Below are 27,251 nucleotides of genomic sequence, written 5' to 3' on the forward strand. Positions count from 1 at the left end.
AAATATGTATCCACTATTGTCCGCTGCGACAACAGACATATCTGCCGGTAACTCAGCTTTACCATATTTCCCATCAGCCCGCGTTTGCTCCGCCCCTTATTTTGATTCGTCCGTAGAACAAATAACAGAATAAATCTCTAAAATAAATACATTACAAAAATATACAGTTGCAAATACATATTATACATGGTTACACATATTTACAAAGAAAGACGGTACACCGAGAGAGTTTTCAAAGCTTTGATAATAATAATATAACTTTCATCCCAAACCGTGCCTTTGAAAGGTACCAACACGCTAGTAGGATCACGCTCGCAATGTATCAAACATTCCTGTGAAGGAAAGCTTCCCGCAAAAGTGAAATCTACGGTTGATCGTCTTCAACTTCCTTCTCATTATTACCACCATTAAGGGCATCTTCCTCAGTATCGGAACGTACCTTAACTTAACAGAAAATATAAGATCAAACATCCAGTTCGATCCACCATTTCTGTTTGTCCCCCCCCTCCGGAGAAGGCAGAGCCTATTTACAACAAAGACAGTTAAAACATGTTCTTTGTTCCTTTATCTCTTTGTTTCATTATCCTCTCTGTAAAATGTGGAGTTGGAGTCGTCCAATTTCGTTGTTATAATGTATCCTATGTTGTAACAATGACAATAAATGCATATTCTATTCTATATGCTATGCTATATGCTACAACTGGAGGAAGCTAAGCTTAATTAGCCTAGCAGCTGATAAGCTAGCCAACCCGCTGCGTGTGTCCAATTTGCGTAGAGGCAGAGCGGACACAATTATGGGGCCGAAAGAAAAACGCCACGGAGATTAAAAAAAAAAATCACTTGACTATCTTGCAAACAAGGTAGATATGTTACTCGAACTGATGACGGAGATAAAGGAGCTAAGGGTGCGTGTCGTGGAGAGGGACAGGAAAATTGCTGAGCTGGAGGGGAAAGTTGAAGATCTGGAGCAGTACTCGAGAATCAACGTTGTGATTGTTACTGGGCTGAAAATCAAACCTCGCTCATATGCCAGGGTAGCTACAACCATGACCGGCAACTAGGTAGAACCCATCGAGGACAAAACCTCTGCTGAACAACAGGTTGTAGCGTTCCTAGCAGCTAAAAACATTAAATTGGACACGGACACAATTGAAGCTTGCCATCCTCTTCCAAAGAGGGAACAATATCCCAACTGTGATCCTACGATTTGCCACTAGGAAACATAAGGTTGATCTGATGTAACAGGACAGGAAAGTCAAAGGTACTGATGTATATCTAAATGATCACGTACCAAAAGAAATGCTGACATGGCTCAAAAAGCTAGATTCTTAAAGAAACAAAATAAAATACAGAACACATGGGTTATGAACTGTAAAATACTTATCAAACTTAATAGACCACCCGAACAAGCTAGAGTATTGGTAATTTGAGACATAGAAGAATTGAATAGATATGAATAAAAGTATAAGTGAGTCAAAAACAGTGTGCAAGACAGGGGGACGATAAAATCATGTAATGAAATGACATCCAACCAAAGTACATTTATGACTGATTGTGAAATGGGACTCCATCAAACTATATTAGAGGAAGAGCTATCAGAAAATCGACTTTGCACAATCCACATTTCGAACAACACAGTGAAAAAGTCCATTTTATTCACCAAGACAAATGTACTCATGAAGAGAGCCATGTGTTCCCTACCCCTGTTTTAACTCCTCCTTAAAACGCACAACGAAGTATGACATATATAGCGGTCAACGGCACAGAATGTGAATGGGCGCTAACCTCTGCAGAAGGCTTGACATGCGGACGGGTCAGTTCGACAAAGAGTTCCGCCACGTTATTAACATCCACTGCGGCCAATGGAGAAGTCGGGGGGGCGTTCATCAAAGTATGAATGGTCGGAAGGAAGCTTTCCTCAATGACTTCCTGGTGGGCCCTACAAAATAAGACACAGCTTTGGTTCAGGTTCATGCTCCGGTAGCGTTTTTACACATGAAAGTTTTTCTTCTTATATCTTTCCTGACCTGCTCTGGCGGGCATAAAGCTGAAAAAAGACGCCCAGGCAGTGGCGGAGACGGACGTCGTCCTCGGTGACTGGGTTATACCACAGTAGGACCAGCCGGGACAGGATCTTGGAACTGGATATGCGTCCCGTGTACATGAGTTTGGCCAGACCCTCGGCTGTCTCCGTGCGCAGTTCAGTCACCTGCGTGTGGTGTTGGTTAGAAATGACTGTGTTTTATCATTTTATTTTATCAGGAGATATTTAAGGTGTTCTTACACCTTTTTCACGGCCAAATTCAAACAGTTTTTAAGTACTTTCAAGGCTAACTTTTTTTTGTGTGGTTTACAGAGTCAGACTGGCATGAAACATGGCGATGGCAACAATTTTAAGCATTAAGCACTTCACCCAAAAAATTAGAGAATTTCCTGAACTTGAAAATACAACATTAAGATTCAAGCATTTTCAATGATTTCAAGCACCCGTACAGACCGTGTATGAAGCGCACCAGAAAGAAAACGAAGAATGTTAAACGATTTTACGATTTTTCCACTAACCTCATTGTCCAGGAGCTCGGACAGCATCACCAAAATGCTCTGAGCAGTGTCTTCCTCCTGGCCGTCATTCTGCACCTCTGCCGTGACTTCCTCGTCCTCTTCCTCTTCCTGCAATCTCACCTGTGGAGCTTTTCGCCCGCCACTCGTTTCAGAGAGCAGCTGGAATCCGTGGCGCAGCAGCAGGTCGACAATGGCTCGCAGGGCACTGATGCGAATTTTGACCTCGTCCAGCTGAGCGATCTTAAAAAAGAAAGTCGAGCTGAGGTAAATGTTACACGAGCAGATTGGCGATAGCTCATCGTGCGTAATTTTACCTGCAGCAAGAGGACCATGTGTGTGTTGGCAAGCTCTTTGCTGTGGAGAGCGCATGTGCCCAGACATACCACAGCCATACTGCGGACTGTTGGGTGAGAACTTGCGATGCTGGGCAGGATCTGAGCAAAAATGTAAATACAAAACCACTGGCTTGAGTGTACAGTAGTGCACCCTAAGGATGCAGTGACCCCGTCATGCAACATTTTCAGTTTAGAGTTTGGAATATATCTTGCCAATTGCGTTGGAAAAAGTGTGCTCATATGTTATTTTGGGCTTTTTGTTGCTGCACTGATTTTCATTGGATTACTGTTACCATCAAAAAGTAACTGAGATACTAACTGAATTACTCTATAGTACAAATATTTAGTTACCAGGCAAAGTAACTATTTCCTTTACTTAAAAAAGAAGTTGTAGTAGGTGTAGGAATTTGAACACGCGCGCAAGCGCGCCCCGGTAGAATCCCGCGCAAAAAGCGCCAGTAGAATGGCGCACGAACGTACGTAAACGCGCGCACATGAACGTACGTAAACGCGCGTGCATGAACGTAAGTAAACGCGCGCGCAAGAACGTACGTAAACGCGTGTACATTAACGCAAGTAAACGTGCGCACAAGAACGTACGAAATCGCGCCCACAAGAACGTACATAAACACGCACAAAAAGGTACGTACACACGCCCAAAACACACATAAACAGACACATAAACAGACGTAAATAAGCGCATAAATCTAGAGAATCACGCACAGAAACGTACATAAACACACACTTGTGGAACCCAGAAGGGAGAGGACCCACACAGAGGACTGGAAGAATGCTGCTTGGGAGGGTGGGATGGCAGAGCAATGCCCTTGCACAATAGTATTGCCTTTTACACGCTGGTTAACAACTGTTAAAAGAAAATAACTCTGAAATTGTTTAATTGATGTTGAAAATGTCAGGAAAAAATGTTAAAACGTCATATCGTCACGTCATATTGTCAGATATAAAAAAATTGTGAATATGCTTGATGGCTGTTGAGATTGTCGTGTTTGTTTTGCTGCTGTTGGTGTCGGTGGATTTGTTCAGACCGAGGACAATCGACTTTGGCCTGGACGGATCTATTGACACTAACAAAGATGTTATATAATGAAATTGTGAATATGCTTGATTGCTAATAAGATTTTCGAGAAGGGATGTTCAAACCTCACATTGTGTTTGCTGTTAAAAACGTCATATTGGAATATAATATTGTGAATGTGCTTAATTGCTGTTGAGATTGTCATGATTGTTTTCTGTTATTAGTGTCAATAAATTTATTCAAACCAAAAAAAAAAAAAAAAAAATCATGCGAACCCACAAAAAACATACCTACCCACACAAAACATACGTCCTTTCACACACAATACTATGTTTCTAAGATGCCTGTCTGCTATTGGTCGACATTTTACAAGATGCTTAACTGCTACTGGTTTGCGTCACAGCATCATGAAAATGCTGATATGCTACTGGCTAAAACTACCCACAATGCCTCACTTTTGCATATGTCTGTACAGAGTCTTGTGTGTTTCATAAAAACTTTGTGAGTCAGCCATCTAATACTGAATGATATTTTTTGAACTACAATAGCCAACTACCAGTCTCAAGACTTGCCGTGAGGCTAAAGGAGGGCACACACATTGCTACCCTTGCTCAGTTGCATGGTCATAACCAATCAATGATTGGGACTATCATTAAAAATAAGGAAGCAATTAAACCAAGGAAATTTAAGGGCATGACTATCCTCACAAGTAGATGTTAAAATCTGTTTTAATTCAAATACGCCGTCTCCCCTGCATCCACCCACAACTCCCCTTAACCACCTCAATTAACTTCACACCAAATAAAACTTAAATTACATTTTTCCTTTACGTATACATATTAATAATGTTACTCAATCATATTCACATATATTATACAAAAGTATTACTTGCTATATACAATTGAGTTATTTTGATGTTTTTACCAGAAGCACTGCGGGTCGGGAAGGGATAAGCTGATTAGCCAAGGTTTTTAATCCCCCTCGATATGGCAGTTTCACCTTCCAAACCCATTTTAAAACAGATCAATATAGTTTTTCTGAGATCTACTATATAAAACCAGAAAACAACCCATGACTGATTGATAAGACACGATTCATACCAATGACGACATTAAGCCGCTTATTGTTGGGTTGATGGGATTCTTGATGTTCATCCGTTTGAGCAGCTCGGCACACATCGTCAGACATCTTAGCAGAGACTCAGGGTCGTTCTACACGACAAAATAATCCATTAAATGTTATAAAATTTCACCTCTGCTGAAAGTTTGCAGTAGGTGTTCAACCCATCAAGTTACAGTTAAAATCAATGCTTCAATAGAAGCAAGTACAATATTTTGAATTAACAGGAAGCTTTCTTTGAAATACCTTCTCAGTATGGATCTCATATTCGGCTGTCTGGGCACTGGCCGCGATCTCCTGCAGGACCTTGTTGCGCTGGTTCTCCTGCTCGGTTATGGAGTCCTTCAACTCGGCGGCACGGCCAAAATCCTGAGCTGCGATACACTCCTCCAGAGCTTGTTTGGCCTCCATGATTCGGACCTTCACCTCTGCTAGCTAAATGGTAAAGAGAAGGGGTTATTCCTAGGGATGCAAGATATTTTTGGGGCAGATAGTTATCAAACCGATAACGAGTCAATATTAATATTGTCCCCATATGTAGTCACTTGACGACTGCCTGTAATATTCCATCAGCCGAAAGAAAGATTCCAAGCATTTCAGTTCCCCATTGGAATATATTTTGATTTTCTGAAGATGTATTAGCACAACTTGGTCGCATCCCCTCTCTACCTCTCTATACTGTAGTGCCCTATGCTGTTTCCGCTCACTGCATCAGCATTTGTATTTTGATTTTTAATACCTCCAAAAGAGTACAGATAAGATAATGTCACTTGATAAAAATGAGCAATATTTATTACTTAGCCAAGAAATGTGTGATATATTGGGGCAATTGTATAAAGTTTAGAAGTTTTCATACACCTCATATTTGTATGCACTTCTACATGACAATGTTATGGAGACCAATATCTTGTTTTTTTTAAAACAATATATTGTAAAACGCAATTGGACAGTCAAGGGGCCTGGTCCAAGATAAGCTTCATCCTTTCAGGCCTTTTTGTTTATCAATTATATTGCATTATCCATTTTCTGGATCGCTTATCCTCAGTATGGTCGCTGGGGTGTCGGAGCCCAGCCAACTTTGGGCAGTGGGCAGGGGACAACCTTAACTGGTTTCAACAGTATATACATCTTCCATAGAAGTATTTTTGTATTTTTTCAGTAGGTGTTTTATAGTATTTCCACATACCTTTTACACGCTCACTTATACCTAGGGACAATTTGGAGTCAACCATGCATATCTTTGGAATGTGGCGGGAAACTGGAGTGCCCAGAGAAGTCCCACACAGGCATGGGTAGAACACGCAAACATTGCACCGGGAGGCCGGATTTGAACCCGGGACCTCTAAACTGTGGGGCTGACGAGTTAACAACACAGGTGGTGTGCCGTCCAAATTATATTGCTACATTTTTTAAATTTAATTCATTACAGTATAACCTTGACTTTGGATGAACAGAAATAAAAATATAAAATGGCAATCAATAAAGCAAGTAAGTATTATGTTATATACCAATTGATTAAACAAAACCTTATTGTGGCCATAAACAAAAATAAAGGCACACATAAAAAAGTATTGGCTTTCCGTATCAGTCTCCAGAAGCAGATTTTTTTCAGTTATTGACAGGAAATAACGGTTATCATGCATCCAAAGTTATCTCTTATCTAATTGCATTTGGGGGTATTCTGGACAGGAGCCAATAAGATGCAGAGAACACCAAATAACAGCAAGTAGGAGGCTTTGGGCCTTAGAGACAGTATTTTTTAAGAAAATTATCTTAATCAGGCTCTATACATATACAGAAATACAGAAACTAAAGGTTAAAGGCCATTATGCTCAAAAAAGAACAGGTGAGATGGCAGGCAAAGGTGCATCTAACAGATGGGACAATGATCCTCATTCAGATGAAGATGCAAATAAGGATTATAAATCCTGGGACATTTTATTTATTCAAAAGAGACTTTGCAAACACAGCAGATCTAACTTGAATTTTCGCCAGTTAAGATAAACAACAGCCATCTGCCAGATGGCAAGAAAATGCTCGGAGCCAGGTTGTTCCCACCTGAACCTGCTGACGACGGCTGATGTTCTCATCCACCGTCTGACTCTGTTCCGTGATTGGTGCTCGCACATCTGAGATGATTTCCGCCACCTGCAGACAAGCCATCAAATTAAAATTCACTCTTAGCTTGTGATACCATATCACAATTTATTGTGTTAGCCAGTATATCAATTGTGTTCAAAGGTATTTTATAATTATGAGAAAGAGCAGCTTGTTTTAAAATAAAAATATTAGATAGATAGATAGATAGATAGATAGATACTTTGTTCATCCCCGAAGGGAAATTCACATTAGCTTATTGGGCTGCGGTATAATTTGGTGCTGCGGATCCGTGCAATATATTTTTTAATTGCATGTTCACAAAAATTGTCTATGTGCTATGGTTAATTCACTACTGAACACATTTTATTCATTATTTTATTTTACAAATTAATGATTATTGATTAATAAATAACAGATTTAATTCATTAAAATAACTTAAATGATTAAATCACGAATTACATTATAAAAATTAAGTCGACCTTTTTATTTCAACCAAAAAAGTATGAAAACGTATCAAAACTTTTAACCTAGAAGAATATTGGTATTGTTACATCATTGATACCTACTACATCAAGTACAACAAATCTGTTCGCATAAAATGTAAATGTTTATTTTTACAAATAAAGTGGAGAAAATAGTTTCAGTAGAACATAAAAACTATTAAATACAATTAATGTTTAAGGTGTTCTTTTGAACTGTTTGCGCAATGTATAAAACCCCGACCTGAGAGAATGGTTTAGAAAGTACCATATTTTTCTGAAAAATGAAAATTGGAAGAAATTTAAAATAAGAAAAAGTATTTGCAGAAGACCATTTTTGAGGGCGCATCATATATTCTGGTGTGCATTGTAGTTTGGAAAATACAGGAAAATGTTCTGAAAACCATTTGATTTCCTAGACTATCCAAAATGTAGGAAAGAAATCTCATTTCACCGTTTGAATACGTCTGTGGTCATCAGGAACCAGTGTGAGCAGCTTCTCGGTAAGCAAAGACACAAGCGAGGAAGCCGTCTGTGGCATTGCTAGCATCTCCTGCAGCACGGCCAGAACGCGCTTCCTGTGCACAATAGATTATAGTACACTCTGACCACAGGTGTCAAAGAGGCGGCCCGCGGGCCAGATCAGGCCCGCTAAGGGATTGAATCCAGCCTGCGAGACAACACTCAGAGAAGCGCAAGAAAAAACAAGCAGCAGGTTGAAATATGTCCATTTGATGTTGCCAAAGCCAGGTGCCTCTCACAAAGCCACTGTACTTGTATTTATTTCTCCCTCTCTCTTTCTCTCTCTCTCTCTTTTCCACCCCTTTTCTCCCACTCTGTCTCTTTCACTCTCTGTGTCTCTCTTTTTCTCTTTCTTTGTTGCTCTTTGTCTCTTTCTCTCTCTGTCTTTTGCTCTAACTTCCTTTTTTCCTTTTCTCTCTGTTCTCTTTTCTCTCCTTCTGTATTTCTATTTCTCTTTGGATTTCTTTCTTCCTCTCCCTTTCTTTTCCCCCTCTCTCACGACTTTTTATCTTCTCTCTCTCTATCTTCTTTCTCTGTAATATTCTCTCTCTCTTCTTTCTCTCTAATATACTAGTCCGGCCCTCGACAGAATGTTCTATCTTGTGGCCCCAGAGTTAAAATGAGTTTGACACCCCTGCTAGAGTCTAGACTTATGACATCCCTAGTTTAGGATATTATCACGTTACGATGAGATGTTTTCCGACCCTTTGTTTTAGCATTTTCCCATCATATTGTTCCATGTGCCCCATACCAAAAGTCTCACTTTGTGGTCCCAGCTACATGCCTCATTCGTCTTTAAAAAGTCTGTGTCTACTCTGGTCATTAGTTTGCATCACGTCTCAAGATTCTGATATGCTATTGGCTGAACTTCCAGAAAGCTGATTTCTCTCTTTCGGTTCAGAATCTATTGTAACAAACTTTAGTTCATTGTCAGTGCAGCAAAAAATTGATCATAATTTTTTAGAATGGATGGAGAAATTTTCTGATTTTGAAAAGAGCATCATTTTAACAGCTAAAGACGATCTTAGACTTATTGGGAAAGCGCTGTTACTGCATGTGTCTAGCTGACAATCTAGGACCAATCAACATTGCCAATACAAACATGAGAATTGCTTGATTTTTTTAACCCCAAGTTTGAGTTTTCATAAAAATTGAGTATTTTGTAAATTGCTGCAAACTGGTGCAGTAAATTACAGTATATTTTTAGTATTTGGAAGCACTGGTTTAGCTATGGGTCCCAAGACTCTCAGTGATGCTTCAGGGAGAAGCAGAAGCACAATGACAATGGAAACAAAGTTAAAGGGAGAAACAGGAAGACGATGACATACAAATAGAAATAAGGCATCCACATCGTTACCATCACCTGGACTTTACCAATCAACGATAGCGATGATTATTAACGATGAAAAGGCAATTAAGGAAACCAAGTCTTCTAAGGGTTATAATCAGTTTTTCTTTTAATCTGTCCCCTCCTCACTATGCAACTGCCTATTATCCCCCTGTACCAACTCAAGTCACAGCAAAAGTAAGGAAAATGTCATTTTCCTTTTGCATTTATTTTTGTTACATAATCATATATATGTATAATATATATAAGTAGTACTACAGTGCATGTACTATTTGTTACTACTGTCTTATATGTATATAGACCACTTACTTGGGGTACCGGGGGTTCAGAACGTAGTAGCCCATTACAATGTTTTTCCCTCGCCATTAGGGCTGAACGATTAACCGAAATCGAATCATTTCGCCCTGTGACGCAGTGCGATGGTGTAACCGCAAATCACCGCGTTTACTTCCAAGGATACACTTTCAGTTTGTTATTTGAGTGATGGAGTGTTTGGCCAACAAGAATTGTCATGTTTTGTGGTTAAAGAGCACCGGCCAATCAGAAGCAGGTTTTAATGACACCGGCCAATAAAGGCGAGAAAGTTTGCAAGACTTGTCTGCACGACTCTGATAGGCTGCTGTAAACTGCCATTCAGTCAAAAAGCCCTTGCACAAATGGCCACTAAAACAAACGCCACAGTTGTAAAATTTGGTGGCTCGTTTCATTGATAATATTTCATGAATTAACTCAGACTCTGAGGAACGTCAGAAAAGCGGGAAGTAAAGCTGATCTGAGTGCTGCCTGGATTTTTATCACATCCAGGAATTGACTGAGGCGGCACCGGAAGGGAAAGCTAACATACAGGCTGACAACTCTTAGGCCAACATTGCCATTGCTTACAGTCGTGTACTCTAAGCCTCTAAGTACGTCAATGAAGTTACAATTGCATGTCACTATATTTAGGTACTCGCGGAAAAAAAACTATCAGAGGAAATTCACTATTCTTTTCAAATCAAAACTTGCATTGAAATTGCAATATAGGTCTGTGCAGCCCTACATACACCAATTTTACCCAACGATCCCTAAATCAGCACAGATTAATGTTGTATCCTGAGGCTCTTTCTTTGAAATGGGCTTCAAGTCTCGCTTACCTGCCTCCCTCTTCATTGGTGTCTAGGCAACCAATGAGATGAATGAGCTGCTGACAGATGAAATCCTTCGTCATAACTACCTCCAACTGGTTCAAGTCTGCTCTTTGCTCTTCAGAGAGCACCGGGAGCGCCTTCAAATACCTGCAGGAGAGTTCGAATTGACCTTTACCAAAACGAAAATGGTCAAAAAATGGTCACAAAAATGATATTTGGAGATTTATTATAAAGACATTATCAAAAAAACCCATGAAAAACATCACCAAAACATACTCATGCAGGTAGTCGGCATAAGTGGCAGCATCTGGCAAAACCTGTTCCAGCATTTCTTCACCATCATTTCCTTTTCCCTTGATGAACTTGCATAGCCCTCGCCAGTAAAGCACGTTCTCGCAGGTCAGTGACTCCACCGGGATGAGTTTACTGCCCAGACACAAAAACGTCCATCCAGTTGTGGTTTACAATTCCCACAGCTGGAATATAACTCTTGCACCTTTCTCATGGCCAAATGGAAGCACTTTTTAAGTACTTTCAAGGCATTTTTTCTTTTTTCTCCAGTACCTTCAAAGGAAGAAATCCTGCGTCGATTTTTTAGGGTTGACCTTGATAACTAAAATAAAGTCTCTATCTGGCTGCTAGCAGATACTTTGTGCTATTTTGCAGTGTTACTATCTATAATCTACTCTTTTTGTGTCAATGGGCTGCCATAAACTAACATGAATTCTGCAATTCTGCTTCAAAAATGCACGCACAGCTTGGCTACAACATACTTATTTACAAACCAAAAATGGCTCCATAGCTGTTAGGTAATAATTAAGTTCAATATGGAAGACAAAAAAAGAAAAAAACGTATTTAATGTACAGTGGCTTGCGAAACTATTTGGCTCCCTTGAACTTTGTGACCTTTTGCCACATTTCTGACTTCTAACATCAAGATATAAAACTGTAATTTATTGTGAGGAATAAACAATAAGTGGGACACAATCATGAAGCTGAACACACTTAATTGGATATTTTAACCTTTTTTAACAAATAAAAAACAAAAAAAATGGGTGTGCAAAATTATTCGGTGCATGATGTTTTAACATTATTGATAATATATCATTTAAAAAACTGAGGAGCCATTTGGGAGACGAAAGAAACGACGGCTCATTGAGCCGAGCCAAAAGAAACAGTTTTCTAAATAGAGCCGTCCTCCTGAGTGCCACCAGTTGGGGGCGGTGAAGCTTTACATGACAATGACATAATGACACGCCACCAGAGCAGGTGAGTAGGTGTCATTTTGACGCACTCTCTTTTACTTTTCTTCATTTAATACAAAGTTTATAGTCAAACTGTCAAGTAATATGACTAAGGCAACAATTTCAAGCATTTTAAGCACTTTACCCAAGATCCCAGCATTTTCCCTGACCTTGTAAACACAACATTAAAATGTAAGCCATTTGAAGGATTTAAGCACCCGTAGAAACCCCGGTACCTCCTATTCAACTCTAGTCGGTTCTTCAGCAGCTCGTCGCTGTCCATGCCACTGAAAATAGCGTCAAGCATTTCCAATGCAGTTTGGGTGCAGTTCTCGACATCGAGCCTGTGGAGAAGCTCCACTACGTGGCCATCGAGACGAAGCAGCCAGGCTGGCAGTAAATGGGAGCGCACCACCTCTTTTACCTCTACAAAAACAAAATGAGACGGGATTCATACTTTTTCAGAATACTACGATCATTTGTATAGATAGATAGATAGATACTTTATTCATCCCCGAAGGGAAATTCACATTTCCAGCAGCATCCCTGAGCTGAGAACAATACAATAATAAAGCAAAAATAATACAATATACAATCACCCAGTGTGACGTGCAAATGCCCACTGTAGCGTGTTATATAGAATATCTAAATAGTGTTACACAGAATACATATTGCAATAAGATTCGGTAATATGCAATGTAGGTGGTGTGGTTTAATGTGGGCTTTTACTCTGCCGGGTAGAGTTAAAGAGCCTCATGGCACGAGGAAGAAAAGATCTGTTCAGTCTGTCCGTAGTACAAGACAGTGACAGCAGTCTGTCGCTGAAACTGCTTTTCTGTCTGGAGATAATGCTGTGTAGTGGATGCGATGGATTGTCCATGATTGACCGCAGCTTTTCCAGTGCCCGTCTCTCAGCTACTGTTGTTAGGCTGTCCAGCTCTTTGCCCACAACAGAGCTCGCTTTCCTAGCCAGTTTATTGAGACGAGAGGCATCCTTCTTCTTGACGCTGTCTCCCCAACACGCTGTCGCATAGAAGACGGCGCTTGCCACAACTGTCTCATAGAATATTTTCAGGAGCTTTTTGCAGATTTTGAAGGAGGCCAGCCTTCTGAGGAAGTAAAGTCGGCTTTGCCCTTTCCTACATAGAGCTTCTGTGTTGGCAGTCCAGTCCAGTTTGTTGTCCAGCTGCACACCCAGGTATTTGTAGGTCTGGACAAATTCTACACATTCTCCTTTGATGGTTACAGGAACCGGGTGAGTTCTGGTTCCCCTTAAGTCCACCACCATCTCCCTGGTCTTGGTGGTGTTCAGGTGCAGGTGGTTTGCGTCGCTCCATCGGACAAAGTCCTGAATCAATTTCCTGTACTCCTCCTCCTGCCCATTTCCGATACATCCCACGATCGCAGTGCCGTCGGCAAACTTTTGCACATGGCAGGACTCAGAGTTGTACTTAAAGTCCGATGTATACAGAGTGAATAGGAACGGAGAGAGTACGGGCCAACATGAATTTTACCTGATGTGTCATGGAGCCCTTGCTGCAGAACGCTCACTCTCTGTGCTATGGACAGAGCTCGAACGTGAACTTTGTCAGCCAGAACCTTTAGAAAAGAGAAAAATCACAAATTACATATTAGGGCTGTACTTTTAAAACCTAGATTTAACATAATCCTGTAAAATTCACCTAAAACCTCAATCCAAGCCATACCCAAAAAGATTACCTTTTCCCTCCCAACATGACAGCAACAAAAAAAGCAAAAACAGAATAAAAGTAATGCAGAAAAGTGTTGCATTATGTAAGGACACACCTTTTCTAGCGTCATTATTATACTGGGGTATTTGCCGTGTATTAGAATAAGTAAAATAATTTTTAAAAAGCAAAACATTGTTTATTTAAATTGTACATTTAAAAAAAAGATTTTCTTGGAGTTCTTTGCAAGGTACACTAGCAAAATGTTGATGATTCATTAGTTATTCCCATGAGAAACCATTGACATGATCAGTGTATCTAAATACATGATCAAATCTTTAATTAAAATATTTTTAAAATGTACCATCAAATTTAAATTACTCAGTGTCCTTTTACTAGGCAGATGTTTAACTACCGTAAATTCCGGACTATAAGCCGCTACTTTTTCCCCAAATTTTCAACCCTGCGGCTTATTCAGAGATGCGGCCAATTTATTTATTTTTTTAACGGCCGCCAGCGGTGCTCGAGTATGAGAGGTAAGATTTAGACCGGTGGAATATATGCGCCGAGGAAGATTACAGCTTATGAGCGTAAACGTACCCTCATCGTGCAAATTGCACAAAATAAGGCTCATGACGCAGCTTCCATGTTAAAAGCCAACGTGCATATTGCTAGGGTGTATTGATGTCAGGGAGCGTGGAATGACGTCATCATGATAGAGTTTCTTTCCGACGTTGAGTTAGACAACTTAGATGTCATTACCAACAAGGAAGAAGCGGATGGTCTGCCGTGGGGGGGTTTGGGGGTTTTTAAGGGTTATTGTTCTATCTTCGTTATTCATTATCCATTATCCGTTATCGGTCAGTACATAATACGCTACAAAGCTTAGGAGCCGGGACACTTACTCTCAGCCAAAAGGCCAAGCTATGGTCCTAGCCCTAAAGCCTTGCTGTGATTATTGCGAATGCACCGTTCCCGGAGGTACTGCAATACCGGGCCGATGCGTGGAGTGGACAGAGCAAGCTCTTATTCTCTCATCTCCGGATTGCAAAAATCAAAGATCATGGCAAGAGGTAATGTCCTACCACAGGCCAAATCAAGGTCCTAGCATTAAAGCCAGGCCCAGCTAAGGACCTAGCATCATTTCGCAATTGCGGTATGGCTTTTTTTAACAATTACGGCATTTATTTTCTTAACAGACTAATTTGCAGGTATGCGAGCGTCTTGTTAGTAGCGTGAGGCTACCTCCCAAAGGCCTAGTTTAGGATGAAAGTTATATTATTATTATTATTAAAGCTTTGAAACCTCTCTCTCAATGTACCGTCTTTCTTTGTAAATATGTGTAATATGTATTTGCAACTGTATATTTTTGTAATGTATTTATTTGTATTTATTTTAGACACTTATTCTGCACGAGCAAATTAAAAAAGAGGGGCGGAGCAAACGCGGGCTGATGGGAAAGTGGGGACCGGTAAAGGTGAGTTTTTGTGGACACGGCGGACAATAATGGATATACATTTTTCCCACCCTTACCTTTGGAAATATACACTTTTTTTTCCTTGGATTACAATCAACGGGCACCCAGAATCTGCAGGTCTGCAACAAATTTTAAGTACCTATATCATTTCACGTTCAATTTGGCGACTGTGATTTTTGGACTGTGTGCTTCAATGAAGGACATTTAGTTTGGCCTGGACGGATCTATTGACACAAACAAAGATGTTATATAATGAAATTGTGAATATGCTTGATTGCTAATAAGATTTTCGAGAAGGTTTGTTCAAACCTCACTTTGTGTTTGCTGTTAAAAACGTAATATTGGAATATAATATTGTGAATGTGCTTAATTGCTGTTGAGATTGTCATGATTGTTTTCTGTTTTTAGTGTCAATAAATTTGTTCAAACCACAGACCAAAAATAATCGACTTTGGCCTGGACGGATCTATTGACACTAACAAAGATGTTATATAATGAAATTGTGAATATGCTTGATTGCTATTTAGATTTTCGAGAAGGGTTGTTCAAACCTCACATTGTGCTTGCTGTTAAAAAAGTCATATTGAAATATAATATTGTGAATGTGCTTAATTGCTGTTGAGATTGTCATGATTGTTTTCTGTTATTAGTGTCAATAAATTTGTTCAAACCAAAAAAAAAAAAAAAAAAAACATTTAGTTTCAATCGCGGGACTTGGAGTTTGGCTTGGATTAATTTCGTGTTTATTTGATGTGGGTGCATGCGGCTTATATACAGGTGTGGCTTGTGTATGGACAAAATCGGTTTTCCCCTTGAAATGTGATGGGTGCGGCTTATAATCGGGTGCACTCTATAGTCCGGAATTTACGGTACACAGAAATGACATGAGTTGTTCTTTTAGAAAAGCATGTCTAACTGGTAGCCTCTTTAGGTAATAAGTAACAAAAAAGTAGCTGTCAGTTTCCTCTTGCGTAGGCTTTTACCTTGTAGGCTAGTTTGCGGACGTTTTCTTTCACGTCACGGGTACGTTTGAGTACTTTTGGAAGGGTGCAAGGAGACATGGCAATGCAGGACAGGACAGCCCGACGCACCTCAGCATTGGTGTCATTTTCCAAGATCAGTATGAAAGCTGTAGGAGTTAAGAGAGTGGACAATTAGGATTGATACTTGAGGGCAATCAGTCTCTGTTTGATTTACTTTGTATATGTGCAGTGTTTCCCATATAATTTTCTGAGACCCCAGTTGGTGGACAGTCTAGTGGGTTTAAGAGGCATGTCCCAGGCAAAGAACAAAAAGTTATTTAAAAAAAAAAAAAAAAAAATTCACACAACAAAATTATTATATGGTGTACACGGTTTGGAAAATAAATATAAAAAACGCATAAAATATGAGGGAAACATAGAAGTTGACGGAAAGGTAATTTTAAAGCACAGCCTATTAGAGATGAGAATTTAGGTTATTTATAGATAACCGGCTCTTTCAGCTCAGCTTTTAAACTACTCTTAATTATTTTTGTTGACATAACTGATATACTACCAATAATAAAGTACCATTATGCATAAATTGAATGGATTTCAAAAATGTATTATACTACTTTATTATACAAGCCTTTATTTTTTTTCACTCTACGGTGAACTTTTGACTAATTTAAACTTTTTATTCTAGATAAATTTCAAGTCAAGCAACGCATAATCCCTGAAAAATTAGAAATATTTACTGTTTTGTACAATAAAAAAGTTTTAAATATAATAACTTTTTACTAATTGCAATTCAACTTCCAACCAATGTTGATTGAAACAACACAGGACATCTGAAAAACACCCAAAAATATAAATTAAAATGTGTAGAACAAAACACTAATAAAATTGGTCTCGAATGAATATTGGCATTTAAGTTTGAGGGACTGATTGAGATTCTTCTGTTGGTGATAGACAATGCACACTATTTTGGAGCCATTCATGTAATTAAAATAAGTCCACATTGAGATCATTTTCCTGTATTGACTCATATTTTGATATTTTCTTTTTGTCCTCTGGTCAATGTTCTAGTTTGCCTGCATCCCTGGGTTCTAGACGCATCATTTTTGCTGGGGACACATTGTGTAAAATCAACGTGCGTCACCGCAACTTTTTTGACACAAAATTGTAATTTCTACCCGATTACTTTTATTTAACAAAGATTTACCGGACTCAACTTTTCGTCAGGTTGTGGTGGTTGTTGTTGAGTGAAAGAGAAGTATGCCTCCGAAAAAACAGTATCAGGTGAAAATCAACACAAAATTGGTTATTTCTTCAGTGCCAATAACAAGTCGAAACGTAATCCAGAAAGTGATAACAACGGCAATAATTCCGGCACGAAAAAACGGCGGAGAAATTCTTCGGAAGATGGCGGAGGGAAGGAAAACACACGTGTTGAAGCAAACGATTCGACGAAAGAAAAACAAAAGAATACTCCTAGCAAGAAAAGGACTTTTCAGCCAAAATGGACTAAATTATATTCCTGGTTACGCTATGAGGAGGATGATAATGGATTGGACCTTGAGAAGGCATTACAACTTTGGCGGGACAGCAAACCACGAAGAATATACGAACTGAAAAATCTTGATGTGATAACTGATTTGTATTACCAATAAACTGTGATGATTAAAACTTAATGAATTTGGATTGATTTATATTAAATATTTGTCGCCAATTTACAATTTCAACCTCGATAACACTAAATTTTGGGGACCCATAGATCTCTGTTGGGACCCATAGATTTTTGAGCACGCGAGTCCCCGGGACCCATTGCTTTTCAGAGGTAAAATGAACACTTTATGGTACACAGATGTGACTTCATTTCTTAATAAACCACTTTATCTCCTCAAACATTGCGACACAATACACACCATTGATGGTGGGACATTCAGGATCGCTGGGCTGCTGAAGTCGGGTCATGGCCAAGGCGGCTTGGATACGAACATTAGGGAACTTGTCGGTTACGCGGACCAGCATGGCTTGATGGATGCGATCGAAGAGGTCATCGTCGATTTGAGCGTTCTCCGCCATGCTGCCCAGTAGCTTATTGATGAGCTGGCACACGCGGAAGCGCACCGCATGGCTGTTCGCCTTATGCGACTGAGAAGATGGACACCAGAGAGCTGTCAAACTATAACCAACAAGAATCCAAAATATAGGTTGACCGATAACCGGGCAGGTCAATTATCCGCACTGATATTTGACAATTTGACAGAAATCAATGTCTGCATTTTTATCCGTGTAATTAACAGATTATTAAGTCTTATGCAGCAGAGACTCTCTCTCTTGCTCCTACTTATCCCCTACCCTCCTGCTCTATCCTCGCTACCGACCCCGCACCTTCTAATTGGATAAACCACCGGGGCCGAAGCCACTAAAGCAGGAACAAAAAGTGAGAGTGAAATATTGTTAATGTTAGTGATGTTGAATTGTAATTTATTTCCTGTAAAACGTTTCAAAAGAGCTATTTAAGTTTTACGTACCTTCAGCTCTGCCCCCTGAGATTCGATCTGCAATCTCAGTGAAACTGTTTAAATATAGGCTTAAAACACACTTCTATTTTATAGCTTATGAATGACCAGTATTTTCATGTAGACAATCTGTGTATTATTTATTATTGCATTATTGGTCATCCTGGAAGGGAAAATACCTAATGTGCGGTCCCCTTCTCAAAGTTTTTTCATTTTCCTCAAGCTGAAGTTTTTCCTTGCCCTCATGTAGGTTTCAGATGAGGGGATGGTGTAATAATAGTCTGTGCAGCCCTTTCAGAACTCCGTGTGATTAAGGCTTGAGCAAATAAACAGGACTTGGCTTATACGAGTTACTGCTAAGCCTAATTTTACTTCTTCTTTGTTTAAGTGAAAGAATAGTCATGTTAGTTGTGTTGAAATTCTAATGTAATTACTGTAAAAGGTTTCACAGAGCTATGAAAGTTTTATTTGAAATTTTTTTTTAAACGTCTCTTTTTGCGTTTAATAAAAAATTCTGATGCCAATTTTTTAAGGCTTTACAGCAATTGAATAGCGGCTCCAAATTTCGGTTATTGGCCTGCTCTTGATACTAATAAACGGCATCAGACCTGAAAAACCTATATCGGTCGATTCCTATTCAAAAAACGCTGGTATAAGCATACCTCCAGCAAGAAGTTGAAAAGGAAACTCAAAAACGGGTGATCATCATCCTTATCTTCTTCCTTTTCCTCTTCGTCATCCTTAGTTGGCGTTTGGAAACTCAAAGCAAATCGAACTGCAAATTCGATCACATTCTCCACCGCCGGCTCACGTTTGTAAACGATCATGGCATGTTTTAGATAGCTGACAAACTCCTCATGGAACAAAGTTTTATCCTCCAGCTAGGGAATACAAAAAAGAGACAAGATATTAGTGCATGGGGCACAATGTCGGAATACCCGAGTAGCCCACTAACCCATTTGGAAAATACCTCACTAATAATGGGTCACTCAATTTCCTAGGACATTTGATTTCTAACTGGCATGGGAAATCATTGGGCACATTTACATGCATCCAGTAAAAGATTGGAAACCGAATACTGACAGTATTTTGATTCTGTAAAGTTGAAACAACAGTCGCACCTGCCAGACTTGAATCCATCTGGAGGGACAAGAACATAGCAGTGAAATTAAAGATCAGACTCATGCAAGCGCTGGTTACTTCTATCTTTCTCTATGTTTGCGAGACATGGACTCTCACAGCAAAACTGGAAAAGAAAATCCAGGCCATGGAGATGCAAAGCAACCAGAAACTCAGCTACTTAGACCACATGTCGGACGAAAAGGTGCACAACACCATCAGAGGGCACATTGGACCCTAAGAAGAACTGTTGTCAACTGTGCGCAGACGGAAACTTCAGTGGTATGGTCACGTCACACAATCATCAGGACTAACCTAGATCATTCTCCGGGGTAAAGTCCAAGGGGGCAAGAGGAAAGAAAGACAGAAAAAGAACTGAGTTGACAACATTAAGGAACGGACTGGTGCCAACTTTGCCATGACCCAAGAACAGGCCAGGGACAGGTAACAGTGGCTGTCCAGAGTTGCATCCTCATAGGTGCCCCGACAACCCATGCGGTTAAGGGATCCTTGAACATGAACTGTGAAAGCCATATAAACACGGTCAATAATCGAATTAAGGCCATAGTCCAACAGGGAGTCTTCAGTTTGCAATGGTTGGATTAGACCTTTCATTTTTCTATTACTCATACGTCTCAGTTTCACTCATCCAGGATATGCCACAAAGAACTGTGGGACTTGAGTAAAGAGAAGAATGAGACAAGTTCTAGCTTACCCGCTAAAAGAGCTTCAAGCGTATAGGTTGATTTACTGGGACATTCCTGCTCTATTATTTGTCTTCACAGTAAGAATACCACAAGTGTATCGATCTATGTCTAGTGTAAATCTATGCTTCTGGGTGGCCACATATGAGCACTTTTTGAAAACATCTTGAACAACAATGGCACTCAGTTTTCAAGCGCGGAGGAAACAAGCATGGTACTTAGTTAGTAGATTTGTATGAATAAAAGGATTTGTGACAGGACTGCTCCAATCCCATCGAAGTCCCATTCTAATGCCATTACAATATTACATGAAAGCCAATTTATCGGCGATCAGAGCAGCGCCGCCAGAGCGGCTGCCTTTTCCAGCAGCTGTCCTGTTATCTCTCACTTTTTGTGATTTATTGTTTTATTGTCTGCTCCTATCTTCGGTGTTTTTCTTCCCGTTTAACAACTACACTTTGGATGACTTTCTATCCTATGGAAATGGGTTTTAGCGCACAAAAATGCGCTTATTCGAGGAATCAACTCCCTGCCCTGAAGAATTCTCGTGCCGGCGTGATGAGGGGGCCTATGATGGAAGAAGAGCCAGAACTAGCTAAGCGGCTAGCTGCGTTATAAGTCTTCTGTACCATTCGTAATCATGGTAAATGTGAACTCACTACCAAATAAGACCAACGAGTGCTGGTGGAAAACATCGAAGCGCACAGGGAGCGCAGTTGCTGTGTTTTGCGGAAACGTGGCACACGTTTAGCACCCCGGACGGTAACATGTAGCCACCTGGAGCTACCCGGAGCTATTCCGGCTTCAGCGTCGCTGTACAGAGACACGAAAGCCAAGGGAATCGGAGAGGAGACGGACTCGCTAACACGAGGTGGTGTATCCCTGGACACAAAGAAAAAGATTTCCATCTGCCGCAGGGATGTCGAACTTTTGGACTGGCGTGTGACGTCATCCACTCCGCTACAAGCACCCCTGGGGCATCATGTTAATCTGTTAATAAACAACAGGGTAGACTGCTGGAAGTGTGAATTTCCCTACGGGGATGAATGAAGTATCTATCTATCTATCCATCTTATCTCAAGTTTTACACACTGTATTGTTACTAAGAGTATGGATAAGAGCGTTGAAAAACACTCTGAAACTAAAATGTGTATCATGATTTAAACCATCATTATTTAATCATCTAATCATTTAAATTGTTTAAATGTAAATCAATCATTTAAATTGACTAACAATCAACTTAAAAATGTTTTATACATGATAATGAGTTTAACTGATTGATAGAAGAACTGTCTTAAGTCATTCTGGGGACGGGTCTCTTGTAAGCATTAGGCTTCAACCCATCCTCCTTTTTTTCTTTTCAGGTGATTAGTTCATTTTTAATGTGACGTTTGTTTCAATACATTTAAAAAAACTGGGATACAAAAAAATCTGTTTGCTTAATGATGTCTCTCCCGCTTAGCCCTTGTAATCCGAATACAGAGGCTCCCTTACTTAGGAACATTTGAGTTACGAACATTTTTTGGGGGATGTCGAAAAATATCCGGACATTGCTGTAAGTTAGATTTTGTATTGGCACCCAGCATCCAGAGGTAAGAAAAGTCCGCTTCCTCGTCCTAGTTTGTATGTAAACATACAGTGCTATGTGTACCGACTCTCCAGCGCGCTCAGAACTTTGATGTTTATATGTTTAATATCTCGTGCATCCATTCAATATGGGTGGTGTAAAGTGTAAGGAAGAGGCGAGCCATTTCCTTTGAAACGAAAGTGGAATAAGAAAGCTTGATGCGTTTGACAAAATGGTCGGAACGCTTTTTTTCGGCCACCTTTTACCACAGAGGAGGACCTCTTGAAGCGCAAGTAAAAAAGTAAGTAAAACCACACTTTATTTATCTTTATAGATCATATTATTTTATAAAATATTCATTTTTTATTCGAAATCAAACAAATCGTGGCGGGAGAAAAAAAGGGCAAAAACACAGGACAAGTGAAAAAGGGCTTGCCTTGTAAAAACGGAGATTCACAGACGGACCGACAAAAGGGGCTGACTGGACTGGGGGGCAATTGGGTGCCATGGCAACCGTGACAGCACTTTAGAATTAGCTTTTGTCTGGAGAGCAGGTTTCGCGTTTTTGTTGAATTTTGTTTTAAAATATATGGTTTGGCCTTCTCTCAAAAAATACTTTATTATAAAAATGGTCTGCTTTGACAGCAAAACTCTTCACGAAATCTGGATAAAAAGTTTGGTCTGGATGATTTCTTATGTATTTATTACGACAAATCTATTCATATTCCAGATTTTATAACCCGGATCTTCAATTCCTAGGCATTTTGCCATGTCTTATCAAGGGTCGTATTTCAAGTCGACATGAAGAGGCTGGATGACGCAAATTCCTAGAAGTGTATGCTATCTTTTTTTCCAAATAAAAAAAAAATTCACTATGCATTTGTCTTTGTGGAATGTCTTAAATGGTTATCAATGACTGACTCCATCCCGTTGTGCTTCGATTCAAGTTGTGATCTATTAGTGCAAAACAACACTGAGCCCAGTCCAGACTGACGAATTAACTTGATTTGAGGGACCTCCCCGAAGCAAACCCAAATTTTCATTTTTTATTTGTAAGCAATCGGCTGGGGGGATTTTGGCTGAAATGCAGCGCCAATGTGCAGCTTTGGGTTTACTCAGCTCGGTCTCCTCAGTTCAAGTGTGCTGAAGCGCTATATAAAAAAAAAAAATGCAAATGCAGAAATGCAAGGAGAGTATACGCCAAGAGCCACATCATGGCGTCAGTGTCTACGTGGAGTAGAGAGGACCTGTGTGCAGAAAAATGAAAGATCATACAATACTGTAACGATCACACTGGCATGAAGAAGAAAGATATCGCAGCTTATTTTCTTGTGAAACCTCAAACATTGTCAGATATTCTGAAAAAAGTGGTATGTATGGTATATTATTATTCTGTAATGGGTTACATAATTCCCCCACGGAACACTGTTGTTGAGTAGAGAGTTTCAGTGGAACAGGTTCTTCTGTCCCTTCTTCTGGTTAAAGGATAGCAACGTGCTGTTGTTGATGTGCTCTGCTTTGAAGAGCTGTCAATAAAGCCCCAGTTTGCTCCAACATTTACTACTCCGCCTCAGACTCCCGTTCATACACACTACAGTTCTCATTTTATCTGTGTGAATATAAACGCACGAGTTCCATGTTCTAGACCGGGCTTCTCCCTCACTGTTTTTTTTCCGTGGAGGATCTCCACAACATGCACTTTTATTCAAGTAATTCTTTGGATGACTACCTTTTACTTCTACTTAAGTGGTATTATTCTAAAGTAACTGTACTTTTACTTGAGTAAGACACTTTGGCGCTGCACCTCTGCGCCGCATGTACTGTAGCCCCAAAGAGCACACTTGAACTGAGGGGACCGAGCGGAGTAAACCCAAAGCTGCACATTGGCGCTGCATTTCAGCCAAAATCCCCCCAGCCGATTGCTTACAAATAAAAAATGAAAATTTGGGTTTGCTTCGGGGAGGTCCCTCAAATCAAGTTAATTCGTCAGTCCGGACTGGGTTCAGCTTCAAAACCTATGGGCCGATCTTCGCTTTAGCCTATTTTAACCATTCTAATAATTACAACCTGGTAATGACATAGTAACAACATAGTTATAACCAGTGTTGGGAATAAGTTGTAAATAACGCCGTTGAGGTAGTTGGCGCCATTGCAAGTGGCAGCCTTTCCAGCAGCTCAGTGTTATTTCGCTCTTTTTGTGATTTTTTGTTTTTATTGTTTGCTTCTATCTCCAGTGTTTTCGTCGCTAACCACCTGCACACCACCAAGACCATGGAGATGGTGGTGGACTTCAGGAGGAATAGACCTCACCCGGAACCTGTAACTATCAAAGGAGAATGTGTGAGTTTGTCCTGCGTGTGAAGCTGAACAATAAACTGGACTGGAATGCCAACACAGAAGCTCTGTGCAGGAAAGGACAAAGACGACTGTACTTTCTCAGAGGGCTGGCGTCCTTCAACATCTGCAAAAAGCTCCTGCAAATGTTCTATGAAGCTGTTGTGGCAAGCGCCCTCTTCTTTGCGGCAGTGTGTTGGGGCGACAGCGCTAAGAAGAAGGATGCCTCTCGTCTTAATAAACTGGTGAGGAAAGCGGGCTCTGTTGTGGGCACAAAACTGGACAGCCTGAAAACTGTAGCTGAGAGACGGGCACTGAACAAGCTGCAGTCAATCATAGACAATTCATTACATCCACTACACAGCATCATCTCCAGACAGAAGAGCAGCTCCAGCGACAGACTGCTGTCACATTCTTGTTCCACAGACAGACTGAGGAGCTCATTTCTCTCTCATGCTATAAGGCTCTCTAACTCCACCCGGGGGAGTAAAAGCCCAAATTAAACCCCAATCCCACATTTGCATATTACCCTATTTTTATTACAGTGTGTATTTTTCATAACACTATTCAAATGCTTTTCATTAACATGTTATGTCTGGTATTTTTGTATTGTATCCCTTTTATTTTATTTTTTAACAGAAGGATACTGCTGGAAGTGTGAATTTCCCTATGGGAATGAATAAAGTATCTATCTATCTATCTTTTCAGTAACAGGGTAACCTCACTTATTATTTTTTTCTGCCATTACAAAGCTGTTACTGTTACTACGCCATAACTGTTACTGTTGGTCAAAAGTGGTGCGTTACTTTGGCTTCTGAACGCCAACGAATGCGTTCCCTCACAAACCTGACGCTGTATTCAGCGGTGTGGACTTCCACTCTCAGAGTTGTTTACGTTAGATAGTGATTACAAATATAGTATTCACTAGCGCCGAGAGAAAAGGCTAATGACATGGGTGCAGCAACCGACTTGTGTCGTCCAAAACATATCTATGAGCCAGCTCTACACAAATTAACAGCTAGTTTCCTTTGAGATGCCCTTTTTTCTTATGATTGGTCAATATGCATTTGGGGGCGATTTTGTGTTGTTGACTTTAAATTTGTTGAGCATAAAAAGGTTGTAATATTTTTTAATTTTCTTTGTAGATGTATATTTTAATAATATTTCCTTTGGTCTTTAATGTGTTTACGGAAATATGTGTTCCCTTTTGCCATTTTCCATTTTTGTTGTCTTTTTTTCCCCCCATTTGAAGTTTTTTTTGGTGCTAGCATATTGTTACATAATTGTTAATGTAGGGATTTTAGCAACAACAACAACCTGAAGAGCCGTTTGGGACCCGACAGAACCGACTAGTCGGATTTCCCATCTCTACAAGTAAACTCTGGTCAAAGACGTCACCGAGGGGTTTCGTATTTGATTCGAACATTTACATTCTTTGACATACAACTTCTTTTTAAAGTCATTGAATCAGTTTATTTCCCTGATAAGTAGTTACTTTTACTATAGAGTAATTTAGTTACTAACTCAGTTACTTTGTGGAAGACGTAGTGAGAAATTATAAACTTTTTACCTTTGTAATTAACAATATTTTTAAAATGCATATCAAAGTGGTAGCCCTTTGCACTAACCAGTCACAAAAAGTAGTTCTCAGCTTCAAAAAGCCTGGTGACTCCTTTAATGGTAAATCGATTAGATATCAAGAACAAATGCTGCGCTAGTGCCACCGCTCACCTTATCGTAATTATTCTTCAGGCTCGCCACCAGCCTGGCTTTGTTGCTGTGGCCCTTCTGGGCGCAGTTAAAAGCTGCCTTAACGTCCGTTTCGTTGTCCACTGCCATGTTTCTCCTTTGAAAAACAAGAATATCAAAAGTGCAATCGTCATTTAAAAAAAAAGGCTGTCGACACGCATGGGTATTTTATAACCCCCACCCCCTGAGTTTTGTTGTCATTGGTTTGTTTCTCGAGTGTATCGTTAGCAAATGTAATTTAGCCATTCCCCAGAGAGGGGAGGAAACAACAAAGGTTGTCTGAGGGGAGGGACATTAACGCAGACTACAATTTATGAACAAAAAATAATAATAACAAACATAAAGAATTTGGATTTTTGTTTAATTTTGTTACTTTACCTCAATGGAATTATCCTTCTGAGTTGCTCGGGAAAACAACACTGCCGCCTATTTTCAAATCCAAAAACCGTCGTAGTCTCGCGAGATGTTCCTTTCAAAATTATTGTCCCCAAAGTTTTGTCTTTCAGGATGGGATATTTGCCCAAGTTTGTGTCTCACAATTCAAAACGTGTAATTTTGTTTTTTGACAACTGTTTTTCTTCAAAACATTTTTCTTTTAACTCATGAGTTTTGCTTTTCTGGGGATATTTTAATTACTTGATGTTCTTCAGTAGCGCATATTTGTTCTATCATGTTCTAATGCAGAGATGGTTTCATCACTCAGAACGAATTATGTTGGATTTATTATAATGTTCAAATACTGTATTAGTAAAATAGTAATATAATATTATATAGGGATTATTTCTTGATTTGTTTATGTATTGTAAAATCTATTTCATTTTGTGGTGTGTGTGTGTGGGTGGGTCGACACCTTAACCATTAGGGTCGTAAGTTAAGAAAACATAAAAGTGTCGATAAAACCACAAAGGTAGGACAGTGTGCTGTGATTTTTGGATTGTTTATTTGCTGTTAGGACTGTGCAAATTTTCTGAAGTTTAAACCAGAGGAGATAAATTGCATTACAAACTTGCCTTTTAGCAAGGGCTTTGATGTAAGTTTTGTAACGGCAGCTCTTTTGCAAAAGTTTTGGGATCGCTTTGAGGGGGTGAGGCCCCAGTTTTCTGGATTTACGGTGTAGAAGCTGACTGATAATGCTAGCAAGACAGTCATTGTCAGAATGTTTAATGAAGTGGTGAATGCTGATGACATCTGTTATTGGTTGAGTAGATACTGCTCGATAAAAGGCCAGGCTATTGTTGTGTATGTAGTAGGATT

At 39.8% G+C, this 27,251-nt stretch overlaps 1 protein-coding gene and 1 pseudogene across 2 annotated transcripts in view; both read right to left on the reverse strand.

Moving 5' to 3' along the window:
- The window catches only part of ncapg (non-SMC condensin I complex, subunit G), a 40,517-nt gene extending 14,066 nt beyond the window's left edge, over positions 1-26,451 (reverse strand). For both annotated transcript variants that reach the window (XM_088341174.1, XM_088341173.1), the window contains exons 1-17: positions 26,376-26,451; positions 25,980-26,094; positions 19,187-19,405; positions 17,925-18,153; positions 16,021-16,166; positions 13,387-13,471; positions 12,109-12,298; positions 10,905-11,054; positions 10,635-10,775; positions 8,086-8,209; positions 7,111-7,200; positions 5,299-5,487; positions 5,034-5,144; positions 2,877-2,996; positions 2,563-2,802; positions 2,028-2,209; positions 1,786-1,939 (exon numbers count right to left, since the gene is read on the reverse strand). In XM_088341174.1, the coding sequence (XP_088197300.1) occupies positions 1,786-1,939; positions 2,028-2,209; positions 2,563-2,802; positions 2,877-2,996; positions 5,034-5,144; positions 5,299-5,487; positions 7,111-7,200; positions 8,086-8,209; positions 10,635-10,775; positions 10,905-11,054; positions 12,109-12,298; positions 13,387-13,471; positions 16,021-16,166; positions 17,925-18,153; positions 19,187-19,405; positions 25,980-26,087 (2,478 nt within the window). In that variant the 5' untranslated portion in view covers positions 26,088-26,094; positions 26,376-26,451. The remainder of the gene's footprint in view (positions 1-1,785; positions 1,940-2,027; positions 2,210-2,562; positions 2,803-2,876; positions 2,997-5,033; positions 5,145-5,298; positions 5,488-7,110; positions 7,201-8,085; positions 8,210-10,634; positions 10,776-10,904; positions 11,055-12,108; positions 12,299-13,386; positions 13,472-16,020; positions 16,167-17,924; positions 18,154-19,186; positions 19,406-25,979; positions 26,095-26,375) is intronic.
- LOC148361957 (U2 spliceosomal RNA) lies at positions 14,520-14,690 on the reverse strand (annotated as a pseudogene).
- Positions 26,452-27,251: the final 800 nt, after the last annotated feature.

Source organism: Urocampus carinirostris, chromosome 8 (assembly GCF_059441175.1).
Source record: "Urocampus carinirostris isolate Australia breed hairy pipefish chromosome 8, RoL_Ucar_1.0, whole genome shotgun sequence".
Classification (NCBI taxonomy): domain Eukaryota; kingdom Metazoa; phylum Chordata; class Actinopteri; order Syngnathiformes; family Syngnathidae; genus Urocampus; species Urocampus carinirostris.